The sequence below is a fragment of the Chamaea fasciata genome, unplaced genomic scaffold (assembly GCF_029207755.1).
Source record: "Chamaea fasciata isolate MVZ Bird 193981 ecotype frontalis unplaced genomic scaffold, bChaFas1.0.hap1 SCAF_1, whole genome shotgun sequence".
Classification (NCBI taxonomy): domain Eukaryota; kingdom Metazoa; phylum Chordata; class Aves; order Passeriformes; family Sylviidae; genus Chamaea; species Chamaea fasciata.
The window spans coordinates 107810155-107821865 of NW_027094086.1; the positions used below are offsets into that span (position 1 = coordinate 107810155).

The 11711-nt window shown below is 47.6% G+C and overlaps 1 protein-coding gene across 1 annotated transcript; it reads right to left on the reverse strand.

The window, feature by feature from the left end:
- Positions 1-1439: 1439 nt before the first annotated feature.
- On the reverse strand, positions 1440-9758 carry CLEC3B (C-type lectin domain family 3 member B). The gene is made up of 3 exons (XM_066192773.1): positions 9467-9758; positions 4725-4823; positions 1440-3385 (listed from the first exon to the last, which is right to left on the reverse strand). Exons 1-3 carry the CDS (start codon positions 9570-9572, stop codon positions 2985-2987), a joined length of 606 nt encoding a protein of 201 aa, XP_066048870.1. The 5' UTR covers positions 9573-9758; the 3' UTR covers positions 1440-2984.
- Positions 9759-11711: the final 1953 nt, after the last annotated feature.

An 11711-nucleotide genomic window follows, 5' to 3' on the forward strand; every position in this document is an offset into this window, starting at 1 on the left:
CATTCCCTGTGACCACAAAACACAGGGTTGGACACAAAAAACAACATTGCTGTGGTAAGCAAGGATGAGGAGTCTTCTGGAAGTTCCCTCTCTTTGGCTTTTCAAAGAAAATTTGTAGTTCATAATGTACAGTAAGAAGATTGTAAGAATAATAGTAAAACTATTAGGATAACAGTAAACTAAATAAATAATAGTAAACTATTAGCATAACCATGTAGCACTGAAACTACAAGGTCAGTTTTGTCATCCTGGATCCAACAAGTACAGCAAAGGCAAAGCCACCCTTCCCCATTCTCTTCCCAGCTTCAGAAGAGCAAAACATCTATGAGGGAATGGTGCTGGTGGGAGTTTAACTTTGTGAAAATAGAGAGCAAGAGAGATACAAGCAAGAAGTCTGCTGAGAGTGACTTTTTAATTTTTAGATTTGACAGATTGACTCCTTCATGTCCTCTCTGGGAATATCCTTTGACATTGATCTCCGTGGCTGTTTTTCAGATTCACACTCCATACAAAGATGGTCCAGCTCCAGCACCCACAACTTCCCTGAAGCTCAGCATTGCCAGGGCCCATGGCTTTCCCACTGCATGTCTTTCGTTTCTGTTTGTTTCTCTGACCACACATTTGTGTTTTAAGAGCTTGTGGTTTATGACCAGTCAGGATTAAAGCCAGTAATGCTTCCAGCATTACTGCTTGTCTTCATGTGTATCTCAAAACATGGAGGGGGCATCTGCCAAAGGAACTAGAGGATTTATATTGAGACAAGCTGGCTTGTAGGGTTTAATCATGACTTACAGCAAAGAGTCTTGGAAAACGTCAGGAGCAGGGTCCAAATAAAGCTCAATGAAGAGCTGTGCAAATGAGACCTAATTTCACGTGCAGTCCTGCAGCAGTTGAAACTTCACAGACTGGTGTGAGGCACTCTCTTCTACATGGGTGGTCTTCTCTCCTGCATGGGATGCTGGAGAGAAGAAGGAGGGAGAAGTCATCCCCACCTCAGTGGGTGAAGGAGAGGGACTCTTGGTGCCACTGCAGATCTGCTCATCGCAGAGGAGGTGGGAGGCAGCCTGGGAAGGATTGGCTCCATGCTGGGACCTGAGGTGCCAGCTGCCCCAGCACCACTACTGCTGCCAAACAGGGCTGAGGGAGGGACCTTCCTTCGGGGTTAGCTGGTATTCCAGAATGAAATTTCCCAGCAGCAAGGGAGGGGAGGAAGGAAATCTTATTTTCCTATGAAAGGATTCCCTGCCAGTATCCTGTGTGACAGGGATGATAACGGGGCAGGAGGGGAAGAATCCTATAAAGCGTATTACAGGGTAGGAGGCACTCACTTTCTGCTTTTCCTTTGTTATCTCCAGCCTTCAGACATATCCCTGGAGCTGCTCTGAAGAGAAAGACAAGGAAAAGAAAGCACTCCAATCACATTGACACAACTCCAGTCCTTCAGCAAGCTATAGAGATATTTTTATTTTATAGTCATTTGAACAGCGGAGAGTTTGGCAATAGTGACAATCTCAGAAGCATGCATTCTGCATTTTTGTGTGTGTATGTGTGTGCGTTTCTAGCTTGGTTCAGACTTGATGTCTTGGAAGACCTCCCACCATGCTGCTGTTAAACAAAGCAGCAAATTGGAATACCTGCCCCATGGGCACGATCCTCTCTTGACACCTCCAACCTGGAAGTGCAGGGGGTGTGACCCAAACTAGAGGGGTTATTTCCAAGCACTGGACTGCAAAGAACCACTGGTACCTTTTAGCCAACAGCCAGCAAAGTTCTGTTAAGCTGCCAGGATGACCTGCACTTCTTTCCCACCATTGCTGTTTATTTATTTTTTTCTTTTCACTTTAAACCTTTTTTCTGTAAAAAATCACTGAGGCCAGACCTCCAGCTGGGCATGACTATATTGGCACAGACAGTGCTCAGCAGATTTATGTTTGCCAAGAACCAGCAAAGACTGGACGAGTTCATCTGGATTCCCATCATATAAACAGGTCAGGTCATCCCTAAAGCTGCTGGAGTGAGTTGTCCTGGGGCTTGTTTTCAATGTATAGTTATTTTTATATAGCAACATACTCCCTAAGAGTATTACATTTATGTTATTTATGTCATACACACATCTTCTATTTCTAGTAATATTGTTGACTAACGATGCTCCAAGTCTTCACTGCCTTCCCTTTGATACTGCAGGACAAATAAAGCTTCTGATGGGATTTTTTTTCAAAGGATCTGGCAGTGGGTCTTGCTCTCCCAGTGAAGTTAGTGAAACTGGCTTCTGGCTGGTGAGAAAAGGACCAAACATGCCTGTAATTTGCTAATTCATTCATACACGTAATTTGACTAGTTGGACAACTCCTTGAGCGGCTGGTACCCTGCTAAATAACCCCAATTACATCTCTCAATGCAAAGCAGGAGTAGCTCCATCTGCTTGTTGAGACAGGACCTTGATCCTCACAAGGCTGAATTGGGACACTGTGAGGAACATGGAACTCTGACAAATTGCTGCCAGGACCTACGGGGAAGCAAAACAAGAGAAGAAAGCAGAAATTGCCTATGCTGGTGTCCCAAGAAAGCTCAATAAAATGGGAAAGGACACTGCAGAGTGACAGCCCTGGGCAGCCGAGGCAGTTGTATGCCAGGCTGCACTGGCTCTTTGCTGGAACAACTGAGCTGTCCTAAAAAATTCCCTGTGTAAAAAAATATATATCTATAAACCGTGCCTTAGGAAGAGCAGTGCAGATGCAAACAGGGCTGGATGTGGCCAAAGGAAATGCTCTAGAGCTCTCTAACCCGACAGCGAGCTGCGGCGACTCTCTCTGCAAAGGGTGACCCTACTGAACTCGTGCGTGCGGGTGTGAAGATGTGCAGATGTACATGGAGCCGTACACACAACCACAGCCTCATCATGTACATGTACACACAACCACAGCCTCACCATCCTGCTGCCCAGGGTGGAGATCTGGGCTGGGGCAGGCAGCAGGGAGGCCCTGCTACACGATCATGAACTGGCAGACGTAGGGCAGCTGCTCTCGGCACCTCTTGTCGAACCACTTGCCAATGGCGGTCCCCGACAAAGCCGCACAGTTTTCCAGCTTGCCGCCGTCGGGCTGGGTGGTGATTTCAGTCTCCCAGTTCTTGTAGCGGATGGCGGTGCCCGTCATGTCGACCCACTTGCCCTCCGTGGCCATGTCATTGAGGCCCAGCCAGATCTCGGCCTCGGAGCCGATGCTCTTGCGCATGTAATCGTAGAGGGCATCGTTCTCCTCCCCGTTCTGGGGCGTGCTGAGTGTGCCGCCCTGGGAGATGCAGCTCTCACTGGCCTCGTGGTACGTCTTGGTCTCCGAAAATGCCAGAAAGCATTTGAGGTGAATTTTGGTGCCTTTCAGGCAAACTGAGAGGTTACCATGTGGACAGAATAAAAACACAGAAAGAGAATTTGGTTTTAAAATGGTGCCCAGGAAGAGGCAGCAGCAGCAAACCCAGCAGCCAAAGTATAAACTTAATTTCTTAGGCTGCACAGTGACCCTTGGCAGCACAGGATTCCAAGGGCCCCTCTCTCTCCTATGCAGGGTGGGACACAGTCATGGGGACGTGCCCTTCTCCTCTGCAAATCATTGGGTGAAATCGATTTTCGGGGTGGCCCTGCCATTCTTCTGGGCTCTGCTGCTGCTGGAGCGGAGGCACAGCATGGTCCTCCTGCCCCTTCCCTTGGCCTTGTTCTTCCCCAGCCAATGCTGCTCTTTCTCTGATGAATTTGTTGGAAATATGTTTTGTCATGAGCACTGCCGAGTGTTGGAGTGTTTTGGGAAAAAGCCTGCATGCCAATTAAATCATCTTAATTATGCAAGATTAAAAAAAAGTCCTTTTTAATAAGCTTTGATCAGAAGCATTGCGCTTGCATAGCTTGAGGTCTTCAGAGGAAATTTCTACTTGCCTCTGATTTTAGTGTTAAGGATATCAATTTATTTTGTTTTTCTTTAAGCTCTAAATCTTTGGAGTGTGGGGTACTGTAGCCAAACAATACCTAATCAGAGCCACACATTAATATCCAAACCAATTACTTCTCAATGAATGTGAGCTTGGAACTAAAGCCTTGATTTTTCTTGTGTTCCTTTTCTTTTAAGAAGAAAATTCTCCGTAATTTGCATTTTCATCTCATTTCTGTTTCATGTTTTGCAAATCCTACTCCTACTGATGTTGGTGGAGTTTGCACAGAATAACTGTGAAACATTTCTGGAAGATGGACATTTTGGGACTGTCCTCTGTGTATGTTTAATGAATCAGGACTGACCCACAGTGCTGGCCCCTGGGCAATACCATGGCGTGTATAAGAGACCAGGTTGCCATTTCACTGGGGTTCAGACAAAAGAGTAAGCTGCATTTGGTTAAAGCACAGACTAATCCAAATCTCATCCCTCCACCTCATAAAGGAAAAAGAACATCTGGCTTAGCACCACAGGAATATCCAAATGGGAAGCACATAAAAGGGGGGGGGGGGGGGGGCACACTGCACAGCTCCTGTCATTAACTGCCCAAGGAGGTTCACCTGCCCAGAGGAATTGCAGAGACCTACAATCTGCTTTGATCCCCCAGTCTCTCTCCCCATGGTGAGCTTGTTGCTGTGGGGTGCTTGGCCATCACTCATCAAGACATGTGGATCAATTCCAGCTGCTTTATGAGCAGCTCCTCTCTCAAAGTAAAAGACATGTGTTCTTCAGCAAGCCCTTTACCTGTCTGGAGTGCTTGCTTTTCCTTCAGTAGAGCAACCTCCTGAGAGATGTTGTCAATCATGGCCTTCAGGTCTTCAATCATTTTGAGGCTCACACCATCTGTTGGAGAAATCAAAGAAAGAGCACAAATATTGGTTGCATCCCAGGGGAGGCAACCAAATCTCTTCCTATCATCAAAACTCCATGTTTCTTTGCCCTCAGAGAAGAATAAACAAAAGGAATCCATAAAGTCAGCACCTGTGTCCCCTTGCACATCCGTCAGAGTGAGTGTTTGCTTGCCAGCCTGGTTCCACTGTCAATAACAACCTTGTTTTCCTGGTTCAGGTTTTGGGGCTGTGCACCCCATGCATCTTCCAGCTGCAGGGGGCATCCTCTGAATTGCCACAGCAGTTCTGGGGAGGAGGTCACATGCATGACCATTGCAAGGTGCAAGCTTGTCTCTGGCACTCCTGTGTAGAGCAGTCATCTGGGGTGGTGCTGCATTGGGGTAGAGCTCCCAAAATGCAGGAGGACACCATCTGATGCTGCTCTGCCTGAACAAAAGTCTTGACACACACAAATGTTTTCTGGGCAACTTGAAGCTAATGATGAACAGGATTTATGTTTTTCCAGTTCCTCAAAAACACACTCTCTCTACTCACAGCACACCCTCCTGGCTTCCCTTTAACACCCTAACACATGATGTTCTCTGTATGCACTCCTGGCTGCACCCACCTCTTGTCTCTTGTCATTGGTGAGCTGGTAGGAAAGCATTTTGATCACTAGGCTGATGCTCAGGAGGAAGGGGCTAGAGGGGCTGCAGATCCTACCTCCACTAGATCTGCCTCTGCACCACCAGCCACCAGCCTCTGCACCAACCACACCATCCTTTGGACCATTACAGCTGCCTCTGCCTCTGCCTACCTTTGTGTTGGTACCAAAACACTGCCCAGAGCCACTCTCCTGCTGTGAGAAAACACCTCTGGCTGGGGAGCTGGCTCTTAAAGCCTACATCTTGCTAGGTGTGCTGCTTCTGCAAAGCCCCAGCCAGTTGTAATCAGTACTTGGATTTCTCCTAGACAGGAGCAAAGGGACCTTGAAGGTGCTGGGAGATCGGTCACTGAGGCACCTGTATGCATCTAGCAGTTCTCATGTTGAAAGCATCTAGCAGTTCTCCCGCGGTGAAAGGAAAGGGGACAGTTTGCCAGTGAATGCAGTAGGAGGAGCTTCCTTGAGGGCCAAGGAGCCGAGGCACCAAGGCAGGCAAGTGGGGAAGCAGCTTGGATGTGGACCAAAACCACTGACCCAAGATTACATGGTGCCATGAATATGAAAAGCCAGACACATCAGGAGGAGGGCATTAAGCTGCTTTACTCATTGCTCAATTAACTTTAATGGAGTCACTTAACACTGAAGCACTGGATATTATTTTGCTGCCTTTGATGAAAACACTTTGTGGGAAATGGCTAATTAATCATGGGTTTTTTTCCATACAAGCCTGTCTTGCAGCAGAACAAATGTTCTAAGGTTTAAGTAACATCCAAAGGCCATGGCAGGACACTACCAATGTTTCTTGCTCCTTACAGAGTTCCAGCTGGGTTTATTGGCGGGTTCCCACCTTGAGGGTCCCTGCCATGAGAGGTGACATGTCTCCTTGATAATTACCTAAGAGCCCTGTCCCTTTTCAGCACCTCATTTCCAAATCCTGGGCCACAAGATGTTCCTACAGAACTGGTTGACTGACCCTTCAGCTATAAAGTGAGGACCATGGCTACATCAACAGACGTTGTGCAGTCTGTTTTATTGCCATGGATTTTGTCTCAGTGCTGTCATTTCCACAAGGCTCACCTCCTAAAGCCTGGGATCAAGCCTGTTTACAGTCTGGGTTTTCTGTGATGAAAGCTGGCATATGGGATGCTGACGATCCAGTGGGAGCTGGAGTGGGTCCTTGTGCAGGACTGTGAGCAACAGGATTAAGCCTGGACAGAGGCAAGATCAAAAGGAGACTCACAGAATTGTGTGCCACAAATGTCTGTTGGTTTGAAAGTCTGGCAGGAATGTATTTAAAGCTGCAAATGGGAACTCTCACCTGTTCTAATTATATGCTGAACAACAAACAAATCCCTCTGTACTGAATTTTAGTGTTTTAACTATTCCTGTATGAAATTTGTGTGTGTGTATATATATATATATATATAGGTTTATTAGCTTTGCCTGGAGAACCAAACAGCTTTCTCCACAATGTCTGTCATCAAAGCTCTGTGGCCACCAGTATTTCTTCTGACATCAGGCGTTTCCTCAAAGGTACCAAGTGGAACAGTCAGGTCCCATATTGCAGTCTGTCCCTGCATCAGGGGAGGAGACTGAACACACCCACACTGGATTTATAGCAGTGTAAATGAAATGTTCACAGGCATTTTCAGGGAAGAGCACCCAGACAAGAACACACTGAAATTTTGGGCAGCAGGCGCCATGAGGTGAGAAGCCCAAATTAGTCGCTATCCACTGAATTAAGCATCCAGACTGACTTCTGTCTCCAGTTACCTTAGAAATACATGTGAGAGCTATGCAAAGATGCTCCCTTCCATGATCCCAGCACCCCACCACAGCTGTGACCAAGGGGAGCCCTCCTGGGGCTGACACCTGCACCCCCAAGCCATGGGCTGTCAATGCTGCCCAGGCAGGGATGCCAGTGCCTGCCTCCCCTTGGAATTCCTTTGGATGAGACCTCCAGAGCAGCCAAACAAGGGCAAATCCCACCTGCACCCCAAGACATTGGGGCTCAGGGAGAGTTTGCTGAGCTATTGCATTTGGAACAATAACTGGGGAGTAATTTGAGGGGAAAAATACAACAGCAGGCAAAGTGAATGTGCTGTCTCAGCATTTTCTAAATACTGTGGTTTGGCTTTTTTATGTTGAAATAGCATCATTTTTCATTCTGAAGCAAATCCAAACGTAAGCAATAATTACAAAAAAAAAAAAAAAAAAAAAAGAAGAAGAAAAAAAGAAAAGTTAAAAAAACCCCAAAAGCAATGACATAAAAAGCTTGTCTTAAATCAGTCCTTTGTTTTCTAGCATTTGTGGTTTGGTTGCATAGATTTAAAAAAAATAAATCCAGCCAAACAGCCCAACCCTCCAGTGGCTTTGCCCTCCCTGACTCTCCCAGGCAAAGTGCAGGGGTAGAACCAGGACAGGGGTACTGAATGCCTGGATGAGGATGGAGTGGGGTCGTCCTGCCATTGTTCAGAGCAGAAGTGGTTGAACCCTGGCCCCTGCGGTGGCTGGGCAGGCAGGCTTGGATGTGGAAAGGGGCTGGAGGCGAAGAGGAGCTTCATAGGGGATTTTTAGTGCTTTTCTCCCTCTTTTCCTACCCCCTGGCATTGGTAAAAATCTGAAAAATATTAACCAAGAAATACTGGAAGTTTCCAGTAAAGGCAGGGCAGCTGATCCCCTATGGGGCCGGATGGGACTGATCAAAAAATCCCAAGTTGCTGGGTTTTTCCCTTTTCTTCACAGAAAATATGGCCTCTCCTTTGAAAAGAAATTCTGACTAAAACCTGCCACCAGCTGGTCCAGATGGCTTGATTTTCAGGACACCCCCGTCAAAAGTTTTTAAATCAGAGCCAAATTTTCCTGTCAAAAAGGTGATTTTTCTCCCATCTTGTCACTAATCGATTACAAACAGCAGTTGCAATGACACCTAGAGAAAAACAGGATTTCTCTAAGAAATGTCTCTCTCCTGGTACCTCCAGTGAATGCAATGCATGTACGTGCCCTAAATGAGCCCAAGGGGTGTTTTTTTGCTTTAGAAAACAGTCACAGACTGTTTTCTCTGTTATTCCATGTCCTGCAGAATAAGATGTGGAATAAGCAGCTAAGTTTGTGAATTCATAGAAAGATCTAATGGGAGAAAAGGCAAAAATTTCTCAAGGATGGAATCTGACAAAAATAGCCACTGGGTGAGCGTAGACAGCAGCCTGGCCAAGTGAATTCCAGGGATGCTTCTTCCTTGCTCCCCACTTGGTTCCAAGCAGGAAGGCGCCTGCCAGAAGCGGTCCAAGCCCACGCGGCTGCGGTCGGACACATCGGGCAGGCGGGCACGCACACATGCTGCTTCCTCACCTCACCTGCCTTCTCCTACACTTACTGTGCACTGAGTAAGAGGGACAAAGGATGGGACAGGAGGAAAGCAGAAGAAAAGGAGAAGCAAACACACTAGGGAATACAAAACCCAGGCCCCTTTGTGTGTGCACTGCCTGAGTAGTCAGAGCTTGTGTCCGGTGTGAAATACAATCGAGGCCAGTGGTTTTAAATGAAGAACCTTGCTGATGCTTAATGGCTTGGATGTTTTCTGCCTGTTCTTATCTCCAAAATTGTCTGTCATCTGTCACTTACTTCTGAAAAATGAATGAGAAGGGGTGAGGGGGATATAGAAAGGTAGAGTTTATTAAAGGAAAATCTTGGCATGAACCTTCGAGGGAACATGGAAAATGCATTCTCTCTGAAATTCAGGCCGAACTGAACAAATTTATTCAAGGTAGGAACCCACCAAAACCGTCTCAATACCCTCTCTATTTTACAGAAGAGTTGCACCATCATTCCCACAGAGGAGGGGAGGGGGGGAGAAGACGCTTTATTAGGTATTTAGATGCTTTTTATGAAGTTCCACTAAAGAGCTGTTAAATGCCCAAACGAGTGGGCTGATGGCAACCCCCCCAAGCCCCGCAAGTCTTCCCTGCAGGGAAGCTGCCGCTGCCCCTTACCTTTCTTGGAAGCCGCGGGTTTTTGCCGGGCTTTGCCGTTCTGCTGGTCGGAGACCTGGGCGAGGGAGAGGAGGCAGAGGAGGAGGCAGGCTGCCCGGAGAGCCATGCCGTGCTGTCCGGTCCGAGCGGAGCTGCAGTGGCTCTGCCCTCACACGGCCGCCTGGACACCGGCCGGAGCCAGGAATGGCTGTCCCAGAAAGTCTCCCGCTGAGCCCGGGCCAGCGGCAGCCTCCGGCCCCGGGGGGGCTCAGGCGGCTCCGGCCAAGGCTGAAAACCTCCCAGAGGGGTTGCAGCTCTTAGCACGCTGCTTGTTTTTGTTAAAAGACAAGAAAGAAAGAAAGCAAAAAAAAAAAAAAAAAAAAAAAAAACCAACACGAAAAAAAGGGGAATGAATGTACCGACAGTCTGCTAAGCTAAACATAAGGAAAGGCTGGGAGTGTAGCTGGAACGATTTCCTGTGGCTTTTAGCACAATGCCACGAGTTTGATCTCGCGTGCCAGCGGTGGCAACAGCAACGTGAGGTGTGAAACAGCGCCTGGGTGGCTGAGGGAGCAGAGAGGGACCACCTGTCCCCCGCCCCTCAGCAGGGACGCCCGTAAGGGATGTGCCGGCACCAACAGAGGCAGAGGGAGCAGGGCGGGGGACTGAGCACCCCGGTTCCTCGCTCAGAGTGCAGGGTGGCTCTTACCCCTCTAAAAAGCAGTTCCACTGTGGCTTTGGTAGGGTTGTCCTGCTGTCATTGCTTCTCCACGGAATCTCCAGTGGACTTGGGATCAGGGGCACATGTTCCACAAAGAGCCATTCTCCCCAAGACCACTTTGCAGGTTGCCAATCTGACTTCTCGAACCAGCTGGGCTGTGCTGAGCAGCTCTGCAGCCTAAACCAAGACTACTGCCTTGTTTTTTTGGGTGGTGTGGCTGTTCAACAGCTGCAGCACAAGCAGGTAAGTCCTTCCCATGGTTAAGTCCTTCCCGCAGGAGGAACAGCAGTTGGAACAAGTGGAAATTCATGGAGAAGGAGGAGAGGAGGGATGGACATTCTGGAGAGCAAAATTACAGACTTCAGCTATTAACCCTAAAACTTTTCTGGTAATTTAAGGCAAGATGCCACCCAGCACAATGTGAACCTCTGGAGCTGTGGGAGCATAAAAGGTCTGAGATAAACAAGGATGTGACCGGAAAAAGAGCTGCCATTGAGTGAGTTTGGCAACCACGGTGTTACCCTGCCTCACACTTCTGTTGAATAAGGAAAATCCTGCCCTGATGTCCTACCTGAACAGAGAGATTTCTTGCAGTCCAAGCTTTTGAAGCATGGGAGGAACAGTTTGATTTTTGCTGCCCTTTATCATGTGGACCCAACCCTCACTCAAATTTAAACTGGAAAATACATATTTTGGGGATTTACTGTTCTCCTGCCTGGACTACCCCAAAATGGGATGGATGGAGCCCAAGAGATGCCAGACACCTACATACACACATGTTTCCTTTCCTTGACACTCGAAAGCACTTTTGGTAGGTAACTCAGTACCTCCCAGTTTTCCTTGGCTCCAGATATGCTCGCCTGCCTTTGCTTTGATTCATGCATTGCCAAGCTGGAGAAAAAAACAAAATGCTCCCTTTATTGCCGGCCATGAAACAGACTGCTGTGGTGTGGAGTCTGACAGCAATCCCATGCCTCATATTTCCAATCTGGGACCAACCAGAGCGTTACCCAGCTGAAACAAGAAGGGCAGGGTGGCTTTCCATTAGTCCTTGAAGAAAAGGTCTGCACCAAGGGGACTCCACCCTGCACCCTCCAGTAGGTCCTGTGCTGGATGCCACCATAATTTTTCTTGAAAAATGAGAAAAATTAAAACAAGTAGACTCAAAACACTTGTCTCCAGCTGTAACACCTATCCACAGAGGGCTTTGCCCCAGTTCTGTCCAATGTAGACTGAAAATAAAAATCCTTTACATTACAGAAGCTCATAAACCCTCGCCCATCCAGCTGATGGGAGCAAGCTGAAGTGTTCAGTGTTGCTGCATTGGATCCAGCATGAGGATGCTCCAGAGAACAGCCTTCCTTTGCCCAAGCTCCTGCTGAAGCCAGAGGTTCCAGTTAAATAGTGGGGCTCTCAATGGTCCTTGGTTTTTGAGATGTTGATGATTCATACTTTTTATGTAAGAGAGGTGTGGGAAGTGAGTAGAGGTAATCCTTTTTATGAGATGAACTAATAGCACTGGAAGTCATCAGCAAAATACTAAAA